The sequence below is a fragment of the Lithobates pipiens genome, unplaced genomic scaffold (genome assembly GCF_037356315.1).
Source record: "Lithobates pipiens isolate NorthernLeopardFrog02 unplaced genomic scaffold, aLitPip1_a1.2 Scaffold_25, whole genome shotgun sequence".
NCBI classification, from domain to species: domain Eukaryota; kingdom Metazoa; phylum Chordata; class Amphibia; order Anura; family Ranidae; genus Lithobates; species Lithobates pipiens.
In genome coordinates this window covers 144,226,554-144,246,852 of record NW_027507787.1, presented here as the reverse complement: position 1 = coordinate 144,246,852, position 20,299 = coordinate 144,226,554, and the positions used below count along the sequence as shown (strand labels likewise).

The window sequence follows — 20,299 nt, the reverse complement described above, 5'->3', positions numbered from 1 at the left end:
ATCTTCATAGCAGATTCAGTAGACACCATACTGATAGAACAAGGAGGTAAATTTGGACCACATTTGTGGCTAATCGGCCGTTAATATGGTATTTCTAAGATCGCTCTTCCACTTGAAGACATAAGAAAGCACCTCTACTCATTACTTGAGGAAGTAATGCTAGTGTCAATAGGGGGCCAGTGGGAGACCTACCAATGGATTATTTTTTATCATGGCGTTATTGGACTCTTATTACTTCAAAGAATCTGATAGGGGTGTGGTGTGAGGATTTTGGTATACTGGGGTGGAAGACACTTGTATTTATGCCATCACCCGATGTGGGACTTGTTGTCATTTATATTTATGAGTAGGGATGAACTTGGTGTTCGAGTCAAACATACGTTCGACTCGAACATCGGCTGTTCGCACGTTCGGCGAATACCAAATGTTATGGGCCATTCGTGCCAAATTCGTGCAGCGCTCACGGCCCACAATGCACTGCGCCGTTGCAGTGCATTGCTGGCTCATGATTGGCCAAGCATGCACTGTGACCCAGCATCCTTGGCCAATCACAGCGCCAGCAGTGAGGAGAGCCATGATTCTGCCTGTGGCCAATCATAGCTCAGGCTGTGTAGTACACGCCCCACACTATATAAGGCTGTCAGCGCGGCGGCCTTGTGTAATGTGTTGGTGTCTGTAGGAGTTAGTGGGTGTTCTCTGTGTACCTTCAACATAGTATACACCGTTCGTTATCAACCGATTTAGCATTCTTGCTCTCTGTAATTGAGCTTTCAGCAATCTGCAGGAGTTTGTGGGTGTTGTCTGCTTGCCCTGACCGCAGTATACACCATTATCCACCTATATAGCTAGCTATATTGCTCTTCTGTAATTGAGCTTTCAGTCAGCTGTAGGAGTTTGTGAGTGTTGTCTGCGTGCCCTGACGGCAGTATACACCATTATCCACCTATATAGGTCTTCTCTAATTGAGCCATCTGCAGGAGTTAGTTGGTGTTGTGTGCCTCCAGCACAGCACAGTATACACTGGTATCTACCCTTTAATTCCTGTTCTATAATAAAGGCATCTGCAGGAGTTAGTGGGTGTTGTGTGCCTCCAGCACAATATACACTACCCAATTGCTGGTTTTCCCATCTCCCTTCAGGCCATTACCATGTCTGGAAGGCCAACAAGGAGAGGCAGACAGGCCCGAGATGATAAACGAGGGCAAGCAGGTTCTGTGTCTAGAGACAACAGTGCTGGTCGTGGATGCGGTGCATCGTCATCAGCACGTGGCCATGGGACACGCTTGTCCTTATTTTCGGCAGCTGGACGTGTTGAGCCGCATCATGGCGAAAACTTGGTAGCCCTCTTCATCCTCCTCATCCTCTCTCACGCAGGCTCAGGGTACTAGTAAAGCAGCTGCCAACGCATCCTCGTCCCTCCTCTCAATGTCATCATCAGTGACTCCTTCCCTAGACCCAATATGTCCTCCTGAGGAGTCCCCTGAACTCTTTGAGCACAGTGTTGGGTACATGCTCCATGGGGATGCCCAGTGTTTTGTAGGCTCTGATGATGCTCAACCAGAGGAAGGCAGTAGCGTGAGTGCAGAGAGAGGGGATGCTCAGGAAGGACAGCAATCTGGCAGTCATGTTCCGCAAGCTGCAGCATACTGCCAGGTTATCTCCAGCGGTGAAGAGGGAGGGGATGATGAGGGCACTGACTCCACGTGGGTGCCTGGTAGGAGAGAGGAGGAGGAGGCGGCACATCTCCAATGAGGCAGGATGCCCTCCGGGGGCCAGCTTAGGGTCAGCACACCGACTGAATCACACCGCATAGCTCCGTTTGTGCAGGGCGCTGCCTCTGCGCGCTATTCTAAAAGTTCTTTGGTATGGTCCTTTTTTGAGACAAAACATCAGCCGCTTGGGCACCACATGCTTGACCAGACATATTGACCTGCCATGCAGCTCCTTGGCAAGCGTACCTCAAAGATCCACACCAAAGAACAAACCGGACCTCTCCTTGCTCCTCCTCAGCTGGGATCTCCAACCCCAGTAGGCCTTCAGTCCTCTCTGAAACCTGCACTGAGAGGAATGAAGGTGTAGAATTAGATGTGTCACAGACAAGTGCTTGCGGGCATTCTGCTAGCAGTACACCCACGTCTGATTATAGCAGGCAAATGTCCCTGCCCCAGCTGTTGGACCGGCGAAAGAAGTTCACTCCCAGCCATCCACATGCCCAGCGGTTGAATGCTAGCTTGGCTAAATTGCTAGCACTTCAGCTGCTGCCTTTTCAGTTGGTAGATTCGGCCCCCTTCCGTGAGTTTGTGCAATGTGCAGTTCCTCAGTGGCAGGTCCCCAAACGCCACTTTCTCACGGAAGGCGATTCCGTCTCTCTACCGGCATGTGGAAGGCAATGTCCTTACCTTGCTGGACAGGGCGGTCAGCGGTAAGGTGCATATTACCACTGACTCATGGTCCAGAAGGCATGGACAGGGACAGGCCCATTGGGTCGCTCTTCTGGCAGCTGGGAAGGATGCAGGACAAGGTGCAGTAGTGTTGGAGGTTGTTCCGCCACCACGCCTCCAAAATGCTACTACTGGTTGTGACACACCTCTCTCCTCCACCCCATCCTCTTCTTCCTCCATGGCCTCTTCCTCGGAACCAGTGGTGCTCCGTAGACATTCAAGGGGCTACGCAAGTATGCAGGCAAAACAAGGCCATGCCGTGCTTGTGCTGGTTTGTTTGGGGGACAGGAGCCACACTGGGGCAGATATTTTGTCACCTCTGCAGGGGCAGGCCGAGAGGTGGTTGACGCCACACCAGCTTAAGCCAGGATTGGTGGTTTGCGACAATGGCACCAACCTCCTCTTCACCCTCCGACAGGGACAACTGACCCATGTGCTCTGTGTGGCTCACGTCCTTAAACTGGTGGTGCAGCGGTTCTTGGGCAGGTATCCAGGCTTACAGGATGTCCTGAAGCAGGCCAGGAAAGTCTGTGTGCATTTCCGCTGATCATTTAATGCCTGTGCTCAGCTAGCTGAGCTCCAAAAGAAGTTGAACCTGCCCAAGAGCCACCTTATATGTGACATGCCCACCAGGTGGAATTCAACATTGGCAATGCTGCAGCGGCTGCACCTGCAGCAGAGGGCAATCAATGAGTACCTGTGTGACTACGGCACCAGGACAGGGTCAGGGGAGCTAGTTTTTTCTCACCACGCCAGTGGGGCATGATCAGGGATGCATGCACTGTCCTTTCGCCGTTTGAGGAGGCCACAAGGATGGTGAGCAGTGACAGTGTATGCATCAGTGACGCTGTACCTCTGTCCACCTGTTGGAGCATATGCTGCGTGGAATAATGGACAGGGCACTTGAGGCAGAACAGAGGCAAGAAGAGGAGGACTTCCTTGCCTCTCAAAGCCCCCTTTATCCAGACAGTGTTCCTGCAGTCCCACCCATCACACAGGATGAGGACGAGGATAATTGTGTCAGCATGGAGGTGGAGGCTGGCACTCATCAGCAGCAGTCTTGTAGGGATGATTTACAGTCCCAAGAAACCCGTGGACTTGTACATGGCTGGGAGGAGGTAGCTGCAGATCATGTTGTCCTTAGTGACCCAGAGGACTCCGGACCGAATGCCTCAGCTAACCTATGCTGCATGGCCTCCCTGATCCTGCAAAGCCTGCGGAAGGATCCTTGTATTCTTCGGATCAATGAGAGAGACCATTACTGGCTGGCCACTCTCTTTGATCCACGGTACAAGGGTAAGGTTGCCGACCTTATCTTGCCGTCGCAAAGGTCTGTGTAACCTCCCAGTCTCTGGGAACGCGTTGCAAACTCCTGGTCCTGGACAACGTGTTGCTGAGGCATCGGTCAGAAGGAGCGGTGGAGAAGGTGGCCTTCTGACCCATGCATTCAGACAATTTTTTAGTCCGCAGCCCCAAGGTATGATCGGTTCCAGCAACCATCGCCAGCATCTGATTTACATGGTGCAGGAATACCTAGGGACAAGGTCAGACTTGGACACCTTTCCCACCGAAAATCCTCTGGCTTACTGGGTCTTGAGGATGGATCACTGGCCAGAGCTTGCACAGTATGCAATTGAGCTGCTGGCCTGTCCTGCATCCAGCGTTCTTTCGGAACACACCTTCAGTGCTGCTGGTGGCTTTGTTACCGATCACAGGGTGCGCCTGTCCACCGACTCTGTTGCTTGACTGACCTTCATAAAGATGAATCAGTCTTGGATCTCCCACAGCTACCAAGCACCTGAAGCTGATGTAACTGAATAATTTTTTTTGAAATATCACATCCCTTCAAGACTGCCTTTGCTGATGCTGACTGACTGTCCTGTTATGTTGATTGTCTATCCTCTTCCTCCTCCGCCGATATCTTGGAAGAACATTTTTGGTTCTGGGTGATGCCACCAGCCCAATTTTTAAGCCACTGTTTAACAGGGGCGTTTAATTACAATTTTTGATGCAATGCTTTGCAGGAGGGCTCATTCCTGCACTACAACTAGAGTATATGGGATAGGTTGCAGTGTCGTGGCACCAGCACCATTGCCTAAGGCCCAATTTTTTTGCATGTAATTACAATTATTGATATATTTCACAACAGGGCCCATTCCTCTGCCCCCCGAGAGTAACTGTGAGGACTTATAGTGTTGTGGCACCAGCACCACAACCACCAAAGGCCCAATTTTTCTACCACTATTCAACAATGGCATGTAATTACAATTCTTGATATAATCGTTCACAGTAGGGTGCTCCAGCGCCAACCAAGAGTCACTTTTAGGGCTTACAATGTTGTGGCAAAACCAACACCTTGTTCTGCCATTTCTGCAGAGCATATAGGGCAGGCCCCTACTTTCAAACATCCAACTTACAAATGTCTCCTACTTGCAAATGGAAGGAGACAACAGGAAGTGAGGTGAAAAAAGACGGACGGCAAAATAAATTATACAGGGGTGATAACCCTTCCCTATGTTTTCCCAAAAAGCTTAAAAATAGATTTTATTGACTGAAGCTACACTTTAAAAATGTACCAGTTCAAAATTACACACAGATTCTACTTAACACAACAAATCTACACAGTCCCTGTCTTGTTTGCACCGCCTGTATACTGCTGTTCTGAGTATATAGGGCCTGGGGGCCCCATGTCTTTCCTTTTTTTAATATGGGTATGGGGTTACCCTTAATATACGTACAAGACTTAAAAGGGGCTTGTAATGGGCAGGGGGGGCTACCCATGTCATTTTTCTCAATGATTTTCATCCATATTGCAGGAACCAGATATTACATTAAAACTGCAAGCAGTTTTAAATGACTTTTTTTCCCCGTTAGATGTCATTTTGTGCAGGGACTGTTCAAAGCACGGGAAACACGTGGCTCTTCACAGGCATACTATAGACACCCCCAGGCACGATATTTAAAGGAATGTTTCACTTTTTTTTCACTTTAATCGTCATTAAAATCAGTACTCCCAAAAAAATAGCTGTTTTTAAAAACATTTTAGGCATTGACCCTGGTCTCCTGGGGCAGGAGCCAGGTCCCCAAACCCTTTTTAGGACAACATCTTGCATATTAGCCATTAAAATGAGCACTTTTTATTTCAAACGTTCAAGTCCCATAGCTTCAATGGGGTTCTAAAGTTTGCACGAATTTGTGGTCCGTTCGAAAGTTCTGGTGCGAACCGAACCGGGGGGTGTTCGGCTCACCCCTAGTAGGGATTGGCCGAGACATACGTCAGTCACAAGACATGTGAGAAGGCGTATCTGATGCGACCTGTTACTGCTATTTACTTTGCTGTTTTACTCTGCTGTTTTTATATGGATACAATGTAAGAGACCATCCTTAGCTAATTAATAAACACACCCCGTTGGTCTGAACTTATTACACTAGTGGAGGCTTTCTTTCTCGCCCCCTTTTTTTCTTTTGACACACTGCGGAGAGATGGAGAGCTAATGTGTGGAGGAATAGAGAGAGGAGAGCCATCCAGTGATTGACCATAGCCCAGAGATACAACACTGTATATGGAAACGTTCACCCACTAGATGAATATATGCACTTTATCTAACCACTTCCCGACCAGCGCACGACGATGTACGTCGACAGAATGGCACGGGCAGGCATATTGGCGTACATGTACGTCCAATATTCGATGCCGCCGTGCCATCGGGAGCGCGCCGCCGGCGGCACGCTCCCGCGCTGGTCGGAACCCCCGTGAGTCCGGTCGCGGGACCCGCGGACTCGATCGCCGCGGGCATCCCCGCGATCGTCTCACGGAGCGGCCGAATGGAGGAAATGCTGTGTAAACAACATTTTTCCATTCTGTCTAGCAACTAGTGACGCTGATCTCTGCTCCATGTGATTGGAGCAGAGATCAGTGTACACTAAATGAAAGCCCAACCCCCCCACAGTTAGTAACACACCCCTAGGAACACTTAACCCCTACACTGCCACCCACTGGTTAACCCCTTCACTGCCAGTGTCATTTACACAGGAATCACTGCATTTATATAGCAGTGATTAGTGTATAAATGACAATGGTCCCAAAAATGTGTCAAAAATGTCCGATGGGTCCCCGACAATGTCGCAGTCACAATAAAAATCGCAGATCGCCGCCATTACTAGTAAAAAAAAAAAAAAAAAAATTAATAAAAATGCTATAAAACTATTCCTATTTTGTAAACGCTATAACTTTTGCGCAAACCAATCAATAATCGCTTATTGCGATTTTTTTTACCAAAAATATGTAGAAGAATACGTATCAGCCTAAACTGAGGGAAAAAAATGTTTTTTTATATATTTTTGGGGGATATTTATTATTACAAAAAGTAAAAAATAATGCGTTTTTTTCAAAATTATCGCTCTATTTTTGTTTATAGTGCAAAAAATAAAAACCACAGGGGTGATCAAATACCACCAAAAGAAAGCTCTATTTGTGGGAAAAAAAGGACGTCAATTTTGTTTGGGAGCCACGTCGCACGACCGCGCAATTGTCAGTTAAAGCGACGCAGTGCCGAATCGCAAAAAGTGGTCTGGTCTTTGACCAGCAAATTGTTCCGGTCTGAAAGTGGTTAAAGAACGAAGTTGAGAGTCCAACAGACCATATGATTGGAAGATTGCATATTTACACCTGATGAATTTTTGCTTCATATGAACTTTTATTTATATACACCTTTTGAATTGCACATGGACTTTATTATTGACCAATTGGATTATTGAAATTTTTATATCAGATCACAATTTAATTCAGTACTTTATTCTATTTTATGAATTGATTTAGTGCCTTATTTTATTTATTATTGGATCTTTATTGTCCAGTAATTTATTCACTAAGCCCTGTGTTATACATTTATTAATTAAGATTATCTTTATGAATTCTCTTCATATTTATACACTTTCCACTTGAGTTAGTCCCTAGTCTATTTTCATTTTTTTTTTTCCCTCAATCACTTTTGAATCAAATCACTTTCTCATCTAGTATAACTTAGGCACGTGAATTTTGAAGGATTTCACTTTTGCGCGAAATTCTACATTTACTATTTTACCACTGTGCTGTATAACATGCTTTATAGAAACAGGATTTTTTTATTTTTTTTGGTGGTTAAACGCTTTAATGCTCTTCTGCCCAGGGGCGTAACTATAGGGGGTGCAGCAGTTGCGGCCGCAACCGGGCCCTGTGATGCAGGGGGCCCATGCAGCCCCCTCTACATATGGCCGGCAGCAGCATAGGCAGCTGGGGTACCAGTGCACCATGCACACGGGTGGCTGGAGGTGAAGGGTGACTAGCAGAGCTCCATGCTTGACTATCGCACTGGCTGCTCTTTAGTTGTGCATTCCCCGCATGACCTGTGTCGTCGGCCGGCTCCTCAGAGTACCACTCTCCTGCTCCATGCATTGCCGCTCAGTCCAATGTCTGTTCTCCCCAGCCAGAGTCCCGCCCCCCCGAGTCCGGCCCACACTGCACTGCATACTTCTCCCGGGTAAACAAACTTTAAGCACACAGATGCAATGCAGCCCTATGAGAGACGGCTCCCCGGAGGACACTGCAGGCTTTTCTGCCAGCCCCCCTCCTCCCACGTCATACACAGATGATGAAAAGTCTTTCTGGGAGATATGCTGATCGCCCGTCCAGCACACTGGATGGAGCCCAGGCCAACATGGATGAGTGCAAGGCCTACAGCTTGGTCATGGTGAGTGAGAGGACCCCATCCCCCACACACCATTACATACCCCCTCCATCTCCCCCTGGGGACAGGGACCCCTTCTCACGTGGGGACAGGGACCCCCACCTCCCCTGGGTACAGGGACCCCTTCTCATCTGGGGGCAGTAACTTCATCTGCCCTGGAGAAAAGGACCTCATCTCTTCTGGGGACAGGGACCCCATCCTGCCTAGGGACAGTCCCCCAATGGGGCACCTAAAAATAAAATAAAAAATAAAAAAAACGACTGATACCAGTGGTGGAACTACAGGGCTCACAAAGGTCATACCTGTGACCACGCCCTGGAGTTCCACTGCCGGACTCGGAGGGAAGGGCCCTGGCTGGGGTTCAGGGGGGCCCTTCATGGTTTCTTGCATCGGGGCCCTGAAGGTTCTAGTTACGCCACTGCTTCTGCCTATAGGAAAACTTGCACTTCACCATCACAGTATTCCTTAATTATACTGGTTTACCTGCAGCTTCATTGATGGACAGTTCCGTAACATTTTCTAAAAAAAAAAAAAAAAAAACACCATTAACTTCAAAAAAACACTTTAACCGGTTTCCGGCCAGCGCATGCCAATGTATGTCGGCAGAATGGCACGGGCACGCATATAGGCGTACAGGTACGTCCAATCTTCAATGCCGCCCTGCCATCGCAAGCGTGCCGGCACGCTCACGTGCTGGTCGGGACCCCCAGGAGTCCGGCCGCGGGTCCCGCGGACTCGATCGCCACGGGCATACCTGCGATCGTCTCACGGGACGGCTGATTGGAGAAGTGCCGTTGTAAACAGCATTTCTCCATTCTGCCTAGCAACTAGTGACGCTGATCTCTGCTCCATGTGATTGGAGCAGAGATCAGTGTTCACTAAATGAAAGCCCAATTCCCCACAGTTAGTAACACACCCCTAGGAACACTTAACCCCTACACTGCCAGTGTAATTTACACAGCAATCACTGCATTTGTATAGCAGTGATTGCTGTATAACTGACAATGGTCCCAAAAATGTCCGATGTGTCCGCCATAATGTCGCAGTCACAATATAAAAAAAAAAAAAACGCTGATCGCTGTCATTACTAGTAAAAAAAAAAATTATAAAAATGCCATAAAACTATCCCTGTTTTGTAAATGCTATAACTTTTGCACAAACCAATGAATAATGGCTTATTGCAATTTTTTACCAAAAATATGTAGAAGAATACATATCAGCCTAAACTGAGGGAAAAAAAATAAAAAGTTTTGTTATATATTTTTGGGGGATATTATAACAAAAAGTAAAAAATAATGCGCTTTTTTCAAAATTGTCGCTCTATTTTTGTTTAAAGCGCAAAAAAATAAAAACCGCAGGGGTTATCAAATACCACCAAAAGAAAGCTCTATTTGTGGGAAAAAAAGGACGTCAATATTGTTTGGGAGCCACGTCGCACGACCGGGCAATTTTCAGTTAAAGCGACGCAGTGCGGAATCGCAAAAAGTGGTCTGGTCTTTGACCAGCAAAATGGTCCGGTCTGTAAGTGGTTAAGAATGTATATTAAAACAAAGACAACTTTCCTGCATTTTTTTGTGTGGTTGTTCATTTGTAATGCATTGGGAATAGATAATGGTAATTTGGTTAGGTGAGTTTGGTGTGTCATAACAGATATTTTTAAAGGTCAAAATTTGCTGGATGTCCACCAATTGAATGTGCTCAGATTCCAAGCATGGGGTTCCCCAGAAGTGGAAGTAAGGCTTAATGTGGAAAAATAAGTTTGCTAAAATATTTATACAAAAATTTGTGTAGCGCTAGTAAATAGATTAGTGTAAAAAATCTGTGACTAAGTAGAGGGAATAGCAATAAAGCGCACATATAAAATGATGTGCCCATGTGAAAGAGATGAGAAATAAACAAATGTAAATAAAATTCAAATTGGATTCAACAATACACTAAGTATTTTGAATAACGAAGATACATAAATCCTGATATATGCTGGAAAAAACAAAAAAAATGTCCCAATGTATAATCCACATATGTTAGATGGTAAAGTTTGAATGAAGATCTTCCCAGCAACAATATGGATGACCACACAAATCAAACCACAGCTTGTCTGTAGTTACATCAATTTCTGAAAAGGTTGGACACACCTGTCATATGACAGGGTGTCAAACGCTTGGAATCCTGACTGGTCTCAGATGTTGTGCAAATGTGGGGTGCAAAAAATGCAAGTCCGACGCATTTCAACAACAAAAGGTCTTCAATCTAGAATCATACAGCTTGGAACAAGTATATCCTATAATGCCACTAGACACTAGAACTCTTTGGACTTTAATATAAGTGGGACTTATGTGTTTAGAAGTGTTTTTTCTAGATGATTATTTTACGTTTGTTATAGCGTTGTCTGCCTTGATTGTGGGCGATCCGGGTTAACACTTTGAGATAGTTTACGTCTTATGGAGGGTAGTTAATATTTTTGTAAACACTATTTTGAGTGGATATTGAGCGTTTTAGTTTTCAGTATTGTGCGTTTGGTGATTCTAGAGAACCAGAGGAAATGTCAAAAAAAGGAAGCGCAATTGCTTCCCCCAAAAGGGCTTTCAGAAGATAAGGGTTACAAGAGGGGTGCCTAAAGTGGTTAAACCACTTTCACATCTAAATACCACCCCCTCTGTCTTTGAATCCTGTGTCCCCCTTGTGTGAGTGATTTATAATAAAAAAAAAAAAAAAAGCCTGCTATACCTAATTTCAAGGCTCTTCTCAGTTATCACATGATCAGCTGGCTTTCTCCTCTCCCTGTCTGACAGATGCAGCAAACGGGGCCACAACTCCCCGCTGATGTCACCCGGGAGAGGAGGAGGAGGAGGAGGAGGAGGAGGAGAGGGAGAGTTGGCCGATCATGTGACTGCTGAGAAGAGCTGTGAAATTAAGTAAAGCAGGTTTTTTTTTTTATAAACCACTTACAGAGAGGATGGTATGAAGATGTGAAAGTTATTTGAGCAGCAGGAGTTGTGGGGGTGAGCACTGTCATGAGCAGACAGGCAGGGAGGTGAGAGAGCACAGAGGAGACAGATAGCAGGGCTGCGGATGATGGAGGCCTGTAAACTGACCAGTGTCAGGGCTCAGCAGCCATGATAACCTGTGGTCAGTTTACAAAGGGGAGAGCATAGCCAGGCAGGATCAGTTACGAGGGGCCAAATGCCACAGCACAATCACTGTGCTGTATAACTGTCAGGGCTGGCTTAGCCCTTCCTCCTCTGGGCTGGCCGCTCAGCTGTCGGCTAATTGCCAGCTCTCTTCTTTCTCTACAGTTACCAGCTGTTCCCGATGATGCTCGTCTGACCTGCCTATTTAAAGCCTTCCAGCTCACTTCTCTGCCTTCACGTTGGTCACATCACAAGGAACCATCTCCTGCAGTTTGTTTCAAGACTTACTTGCTGACATCCCTCCTGGCTCCTTATCCTGCTTGCAGTTGCTCTCCTTGGATCCCTGACTTCAGGCCTGGCTGACTACCCGATCTGGTTAATGAACTTTGGACTGGCTGACTACCCAATCTGGTTACTGGACTCTACCTATGCTTGACTACACTTTTTCCTTTTACCTTTTTATTTTTATTAATAAACAAGTGTGATTTGATTGAACTTCTGTCTCAGTCTGATTCATGGTTTCTGACAATAACATGCTTTACATGCTTGGGGGGAGGTTACAAACACTTTAACGCCCTTCTGCCTCTAGGAAAACTTGCACTTCACCATCACAGCATTCCTTAATTATACAGTATACAGGTTTACCTGCAGTTTGATTGATGGACAGTTTCGTAACATTTTCTAAAATAAAAAATAAAACTACCATTAACTTTAAAGATGAATGTATATTAAAACAGACAAGTTTCATAAGATATTTTTAACAGCAGAGGTGCTTAATGAACTTCTGCATCTAGGAAAACGTGCACTCCACCATCACAGCATTCCCCAATTATACTGGATACCTGCAGTTTGATTGATGGACAGTTCCGTAACATTTTCTAAAAGAAAAAGAAAGGAAAAGAAAAAAAAAAAAACTACCATTAACTTAAAAAAAAAAAAAACACTTTAAAGAAGAATGTATATTAAAACAAAGACAAGTTCCCTTTCATTTTTTCTTGTGGTTGTTCATTTGTACTGCATTGGGAATAGATAATGGTAATTTGGTTAGGTGAAATTGGTGTGTGGACTTTATTGACTAATTTGATTATTCACATTTTTATATCAGATCACAATTTACTTCAGCACTTTATTCTATTTATTTTATGAATTGATTTAATGTCTTATTTTATTTATTATTGGATCTTTATTTATTGTCCAGTAATTTATTCACCAAGCCCTGTGTGATATATTAATTAAGATTATCTTCAGGAATTCTCTTCATATTTATATACTTTCCACTTGAGTTAGTCCCTAGTCTATTTAAATTTTTTTTCTTTCTCAATCACCTTTTGAATCAATCACTTTCTCATCTAGTATCACTTCCTTAGGCACGTGAATTTTGAGGGATTTCACTTTTACGTGAAATTCTACATTTACTATTTTACCACTGTGCTGTTTAACATGCTTTATAGAAACAGGATTTTTTATTTTTTTGGAGTTAAACGCTTTAATGCTCTTCTGCTTCTAGGAAAACTTGCACTTCACCATCACGGTACTCCTTAATTATACTGGTTTACCTGCAGTTCCATTGATGGACAGTTCTGTAACATTTTCTAAAATAAAAAAATAAAAACTACCATTAACTTCAAAAAACACTTTAAGAATGTATTTAAAACAAATACAATTTTCCTGTAATTTTTTTGTGTGGTTGTTCATTTGTAATGCATTGGGAATAGATAATGGTAATTTGGTTAGGTGAGATTGGTGTGTCATAACAGATATTTTTAAAGATCAAAATTTGCTGGATGTCCACCAATTGAATGTGCTCAGGGATTCCTAGCCTGAAAGCATGGGGTTTCCCAGAAGTGTAGTAAGGCTAAATGTGGCAAAATAAAAGTTTGCTAAAATATTTAGTTGAGTGCCATATGGCCAAAGTATGCATCTCAGTGTCCACTGGGGAACAGCTGTATGATTCCAGTAGCATGCATAAGGGAATAGCATCAAATGTTAAAAGGGAAATTACAGTAATTGTGTACACAATACAATATGGTTGTCAGTAAAACTTCATATTTTCATAAGAATCTCTGCAGATTCAGTGTTTGCATTATATGGCTAGCGATAAGTGAACTTCTTCTTGCTCATTTTCAAAAGATCAGTCTGCTACGACTTATGTTATACTTATTTAGCATTGCCAGTAAAACAGTCCTGGTTTTCATTATTTTGCATAGGGATGTATAAACTAGCCACACAAACAATTCTCAGCACAATAATGAGAACCTGTGACTGCTGGGAGAGCTGGTTACTGACCACAAGAGTCCTGAAATGGTCTCATAATATTGAAGCGCTAAAATGGGAGCAGTATTTGACTTTTCCAATTGTGAGGCCCCCCATATAAAGCCATGCCAGACCCTGAATCTGAGCATGCAGCCTGGCTGGCCAGGAAAAGGAGGGGCAAGCACATGGCCTCCCTCTTTATCTGAACCATATTCCCTCAACATGGGTGTGCCTGCCATGTCCCATGTTGATGAGGACAATGGGGACCTCATCCCCAAAACTTTGGCTGGTGGTTGTGGGGGACTGCGGGCAGGGAGCTTATCAGAATCTAATATCCAACTTTAATAAGGAGGCACTCAGATAACCCCCATTTGAATGTGTATAAGGTACATAGTACACCTACTCCTTCACAAAAAAAAAAACAAAAAAAAAAAACTAGAAATAGACACCCAAATGCCCGCAATAAGAAATAAAAATCACCAAAATATATTTCTCATCAACAATTCCATCATTATGTTGACTTGTCAAGATCCTGATGGTACCACTAGTCAAATGACATAAGGGAAGGGTGGGGGTAGTGGTAGCATCGATGAACAAATATGGCCATGCCCATTTTGCTCAATGTCAGTGATGTCACTGCTATCCCACCCCTATGCTAAAAAAAAAAAAAAAAGGAGGGGATTCTTGATTATGTCAATGGTTCTTAAGGATACAAGAACCCTTATAAGATTAGTGATATGCTGCCATATACAGTGCCTTGACAAAGTATTCATACCCATTGAAGTTTTCCAAATTTTGTATTTTAACGTATTTTATTGGGATTTTCTGTGATAGACCAAAACAAAGTGGCAGGAAAATGAGAATAGGATTTTTACAACAGCTTACCTGTAAAATCCTTTTTTTGTAAAACCATTTTTTCTTTATTATACATCACAAGACACAGAGCCATAGTAATTACTATGTGGGTTATAGGCCACCTTTAGGTGATGGACACTGGCACACCCTAAGACAGGAAGTCCAGCCCCTATATAACCCCTTTCACTACTGGGAGTATCTCAGTTCTTGTAGCAAAGCAGTATATGTGTATTAAAAATAGGGGTGAGAACTCTGTGTCCCATGATGTACTTCAAGAAAAGGATTTTACAGGTAAGGTGTTATAAAAAATCCAATTTTCTTTATAGTACATCACGGGACACAGAGCCATAGTAATTACTATGTAGGATGTCCCAGAGCAATATAAACCGAGGGGAGGGAGACACTAAAAGTAGGGCACTTACAATTACTTGCCAAATCCATTTAGAAATGGTAGATTTCGATGCTACCTGTCTTTTTTTATGACATTCAGGCAACACAAACAAAACATCAGTTTTTCGAATCTGAGCAGTCACCTTCAAGTAGACTTGGACTACTCTCACTACATCAAGAGAATGTAATGTTTTCTTCTATAGAACCAGGTTCTGAAAAAAAACAAAGAAATGCAAAAAGAGCAGATATTTTGAGATCTAGAATGGGTCTGACATCTCCATTTGGTTTTGGCACAGTGAAAAGGTTTGAATAAAACCCCAATCCTTGCTCTTGCATGGGGACCACCGAGATCACTTTGAGAAAAAAGACGATCCGATGCTTGAAAGACTTTTCTCTGGATCCTTGGGGACATTTGATCTGAGAAAAACAAGGAGACGGGGCCTACAGCTATTGAGGAAGTCACCCATTTGTCCCGACGCTCTTCCTGCCAGACCCTTGAGAACTGCAGAAGTCTTCCCCCACTCAAGCGAGTGGGGGCGCCATTCATAAGGAGGCTTTAGTATTTTGTTTTGTAGGTTTTCTCCCTCAGAACTTCTGTCCCTGAGGTTTACTTCTTGAACCTGATGGCAGAGGTAATCGTGACTGCGTGGAGGCCGATACCCCGGCACTGAAGAAGGAGCTTGTTTAAATTAAATACGTTTACTCTTTTTCCTAACCGGCAAAAGGGTACTTTTCCCACTAGAAATTTTTTGGATGTATTTATTCAAATCTTCCCCAAACAGCCGTTCACTGCACAAAGGGAAACTAGCCATGAGCTTTTTGTAAGGCTCTTCGGCTGACCAATGTTTCAATCATAGTCTTCTGCGCATATGTACCAGCCCAAGAGTAAGGCACGAGGCCTGAAGAATAGAATCTCTCATAGCGTCTATTGCAAACCATAAGACACCTGGTAGCTCGGCTAAATCCTGGGCCTGCTGATCAGGCATAACCTTGAGCACCTGTTTAAACTGGTCTTTCAAGGATTGACATACACCAATTGCTGCCACCGCAGGTTGAGTTACTGAACCTACCAGAGAAAATGCGTTTAAACAGGAAATCCAAATTTTTATCCGTTGGATCCCCAAGCATTTGAGAATTTTCTACCAGACAAGTAAAACGTATTCACAGAGGATATAGCAGCATCAATTGCTGGTATCTCCCACTTTAGCAAATTTTTCCTCCAAAAGGATAAAGTGTGGAAAACTTTTCGAAAAAAAAAAAAAAAAAAAAAAAAGCTTATCTGGGTGATCCCACTCTGAATACATAAGCGGTTCCAGCAATGAATGGACAGGAAATACATACACAGCTTGAGGAGGCTTTAACAACCCAAACAAGAAGTGGGCTTATCAACCGACTCAGTTAAGGGTAGCATAAAAGTGGAGCAGACCAACTCAGTAAGAGATTGCACCATCAGTCTCTCAGATTGTGAAGCTGAAGGAGGTCCTTCCGCATTTGACCCCTCAGAAGAGGAATAAGCCTCTTCATGGTTCCCTGTGGGAAATGTGTCTTCTCCCGCCACCAGTTCCTCTGTTTGAGGGTCCTGAGTGGTGGAAGGGGACCTGTCGCATTTTGTACCACTCTGGGAATATGTGATTAAAGCCACTAGCCTTTTCTTCAATCCCATCATGGCTGAGGAAAACCTCTTCAGTAATAGACATGGGCTGCAGTGTTGGAAACAGTTGAAACATTTTCCGGCCTTGATGGCTCACTCTAACCACCCACCTCCGATCTCTCAGGGGAGGATGACATTGTAGAGATGAGACTAAGCTTCTTAGAGCATGAGGGAGACACTTTTGAGCCCTTTTTGGGGTGTTTCTACCTCCCCTTCTTACCATAGCCAGATACACAAATGCAGAGGTAATACTAGAAGAAGTTGCACCCACTGATTTAGCAAATAGTCCAGCAACTGCCGCTGCTATCAATGCTCAGCCTGATGCTTCAGTAAATGTGCCAAGGCAATGCCTCTGTCACCACCTGCATGCCCCCTTCTGCTTGTGTCCCTCCTTCAGCTGCTGTCAGCAAAATGGAGCTTTTTAAATGTACTCCTGCGCTGGGTGTTGCCGCACACCAACACCGCGTCAAGCCATGCCCCACTTCGTCTTGCCACCACGCTCCCCTACCTCTTTTCAAAAAGAAAGTTTTCCCATGCGAGCGTGGGCTTCCAATCCGACAAGATTGGCATGTGTGGGGGAAGGGGCGGCGAGAAGGAGAGCTAGTGACAAACCGCCGTGCAGGGCAGTGGACGATGTAGCGGCATCCGCTGATCATTCTAGATTCCCCTATCTATCCAGAGAGGGGGGGGGGAGCACTTTTACCCAGGTGGGGTTTTAAAAAAAATAAATAAAAAAATCCCCCTCAACATCTTACCGGAAGCCTGGGACTGCTAGCCGGAAGAAAGTCTGCAGCTTCTGCTGACAGTGATCTAAGGAAAGCATGACAAGGTAGGTGCTCTATACAGCCCACAGTGGTGACTTTAGGCATGACAACATTTACTTTTAAAGGAGACAATCCATAAGAAAATGTAAAATTCCTTGGGAATCTCCACTTACCATATCCCGCCGCAGGGATTCTGTGGTAAAAAACGCCAGACCCAACCTTCACCCCTCGTGGTGGGCTCTGTTAAAAAACCTTCAGGGACCGGGGCCCCTTTTTAACAGGGGATCCAAACCCCTGGACCCGGATTCCCAGGATCCAGCTCTCTAAAAAGAGAAGTGTTACAGGCTAAACCACAAGGCCCTGGTACCATTCAATTCGGCCTGAAAAGACACTTTGAATGGATCCAGTTTCATAGCTTGCCCCAGCAATGGAATATTCCAGTGGAACTCAGCATAGCACATCTTTACTCATGACCAACACCTAAGACACTGGCAAACAACTGAGGTAATCCCAGTAGTGTGAGTGGCTATATAGGGAGTGGACTTCCTGTCTTAGGGTGTGCCAGTGTCCATCACCTAAAGTTGGCATATAACCCACATAGTAATTACTATGGCTCTGTGTCCTATGATGCACAATAAAGAAAAATGGTTTTGCAAACTTTTTTACAAATAGCTATCTGAAAAGTGTGGCATGCATTTGTATTCAGCCCCCTTTACTCTGATACCCCCAACTAAAATCTAGTGGAACAAATATCCTTCAAAAGTCACCCAATTAGTAAATACAGTCCACCTGTGTAATTTGATCTTAGTATAAATACAGCTGTTCTGTGAAGCCCTCAGGAGGTTTGTTAGAGAACAGCATCATGAAGGCCAAGGAACACACCAGACAGGTCAGGGATAAAGTTGGAGAAGATTACAGCAGGGTTAGGTTCTAAAAAAAAATATCCCAAGCTTTCAAAATCTCATGGAGCACTGTTCAATCCATCATAGAAAATGGAAAGGGTATGGTACAACTGCAAACCTACCAAGACATTGACGTCCACCGAGAGCATTAATCAGAGAAGCAGCCAAGAGGCCCATGGTAACACTGGAGGAGCTGCAGAGATCCACAGTTCAGGTGGGAGAATTTGTCCACAAAACAACTATTAGTTGTGCACTCCACAAAACTGGCCTTTGTGGAAGTGTGGCAAGAAGAAAGCCATTGTTGAAAGAAAGCCGTAAGAAGTCCTGTTTGCAGTTTGCAAAAAGCCAAGTGGAGGACACAGCAAACATGTGGAAGAAGGTGCTCTGGCATAAAAGCAAAATGTTATGTGTGGAGAAAACTAACATTTCACATCACCCTGAACACACCAGCAGCATCATGTTGTGGGGATGCTCTTCAGCAGGGACAGGGAAACTGGTGAGAAAGTTGATAGGAAGATGGATGGAGCCAAACACAAGGCAATCTTAAAAGAAAACCTGTAATGCTGTGTACACACGATCTGAAATTTGGCCAGCAAAAGACCGATGAGAGCTTTTGGTTGGAAACTCCGACCGTGTATGCTCCATCGGACTTTTGCTGGCTAGAGTTCAGCCAGCAAAAGATTGAGAGCATGGTCTAAATTTTTTCGGTCGGAAAAAGTTCCAATCGGAAATTCCGATAGACTGTAGCAAATCTGACACTCAAAATTCCTACACATGCTCGGAAGCAATGAACTTCATTTTTCGAGCTCGTTGTAGTGTTGTACATCACCGGGTTCTTGACGTTTGAATGTTCATAGAACTTGTGTGACCGTGTGTATGCAAGCCAAGCTTGAGTGGAATTCCTTCGGAAAAACCACACAAGATTTTTCTGACAGAAAATCTGCTCATGTGTACGCGGCATTGAGCAGTAAGCATATTCATGTGTTAGAAAGGCCCAGTTAGAGTCTAGACCTAAATCCAATTGTGAATCTGTGGCAAGAAAATTCTCTAGATGTGCAAAGCTGGTAGAGACAGCCCTAAAAAGACTTGCAGCTGTAATTGCAGTGAAAGATGGTTCCACAACGTATAGACTCAAAAATTTGGCACATAATTGTGAAGTGGAAGGAAAATGATAAATGGTTTTAATCTTTGTGTTGGTCTATCACATAAAATCCCAATAAAATACATTTAAGTTTTTGGTTGCAACATGACAAAATGTGTAAAATTAAGGGGTATGAATACTTTTTCAAGGCATTGTAGCCATTTTACATTTAGACATAAAAATGAAGGCTGTACAGTAGAAGCCATAATAGAGGGTCTCTTGGCTCAGCTTTTCTGATTAATGCTCTCCTTGACCGGCAGATGGTCATGTCTTGGTAGGTTTTCAGTTGTGCCATATTCTTTCCATTTCGATGATGGATTGAACAGTGCACCATGATGCTCAAAGCTTGGGAAATATTATACTCTAACCCTGCTTTTAAAACTTCTCCATAGCTTTATCACTGACCAGTCTGGTGTCTCTCTTGGCCTTCGTGATGTTTGTTTATCAAGGTTCTCTAACAAACCTCTGAGGGCTTCACAGAACAGCTGTATTTATACTGAGATTAATTTACACACAGGTGGACTCCATTTACCAATTGGGTGACTTCTGAAGGCAATTGTTTCCACAAGATTTTAGTTAGGGGTACCCCTACCCATTCACCTGTGAAAAAAAATGGAAAACAAAACAAAAAAACAAAACAAAACCAAAAAAAACACACAAAGGGTTAAAATAGTTTATTGCACAGCTCCAGGGGTCTTCTTGCCGGACTCCTCTGCTATCTTCTGCTAGCTCTTTTACTAGCGGAGGAGCCCGGCTTTCTTCTTCGCCGCCACCCTCTTCTTCCGACTTTGGGGGTTTTGTCTCCCTCTTTGGTTCTTCTTGCTGGGCCACCGCGCTTCTAGCTCTTTTACAAGCGGTGGCCTGGTCTTCTGTCACCGCTGCCGCTGTCTTCTGTTCTTCTCTTCTGGAGATGTTACCTAGTCGCTGTCTCCGGTCACTATGACAGGACACGCGTCATGCGGCGACTTATACAGGGACTTCACCGGATGATATCCCCACCCATTATGATATCACAGCCCCAGAGGATGCTGGGACTGTGACATCATAA

At 44.3% G+C, this 20,299-nt stretch overlaps 1 protein-coding gene across 9 annotated transcripts in view; it reads right to left on the bottom strand.

Annotated features, from left to right (window-relative positions):
* LOC143930540 (uncharacterized) overlaps positions 1-20,299 on the bottom strand; it is a 103,536-nt gene that overhangs the window by 35,775 nt on the left and 47,462 nt on the right. For 2 of the 9 annotated variants that reach the window (XM_077454921.1, XM_077454913.1), the window contains exons 4-7: positions 12,852-12,887; positions 12,138-12,173; positions 11,941-11,976; positions 8,651-8,686 (exon numbers count right to left, since the gene is read on the bottom strand). In XM_077454921.1, coding sequence (XP_077311047.1) covers positions 8,651-8,686; positions 11,941-11,976; positions 12,138-12,173; positions 12,852-12,887 — 144 coding nt within the window. The remainder of the gene's footprint in view (positions 1-8,650; positions 8,687-11,940; positions 11,977-12,137; positions 12,174-12,851; positions 12,888-20,299) is intronic. The other 7 variants (XM_077454915.1, XM_077454916.1, XM_077454918.1 and 4 more) reach the window with 5 other exon arrangements.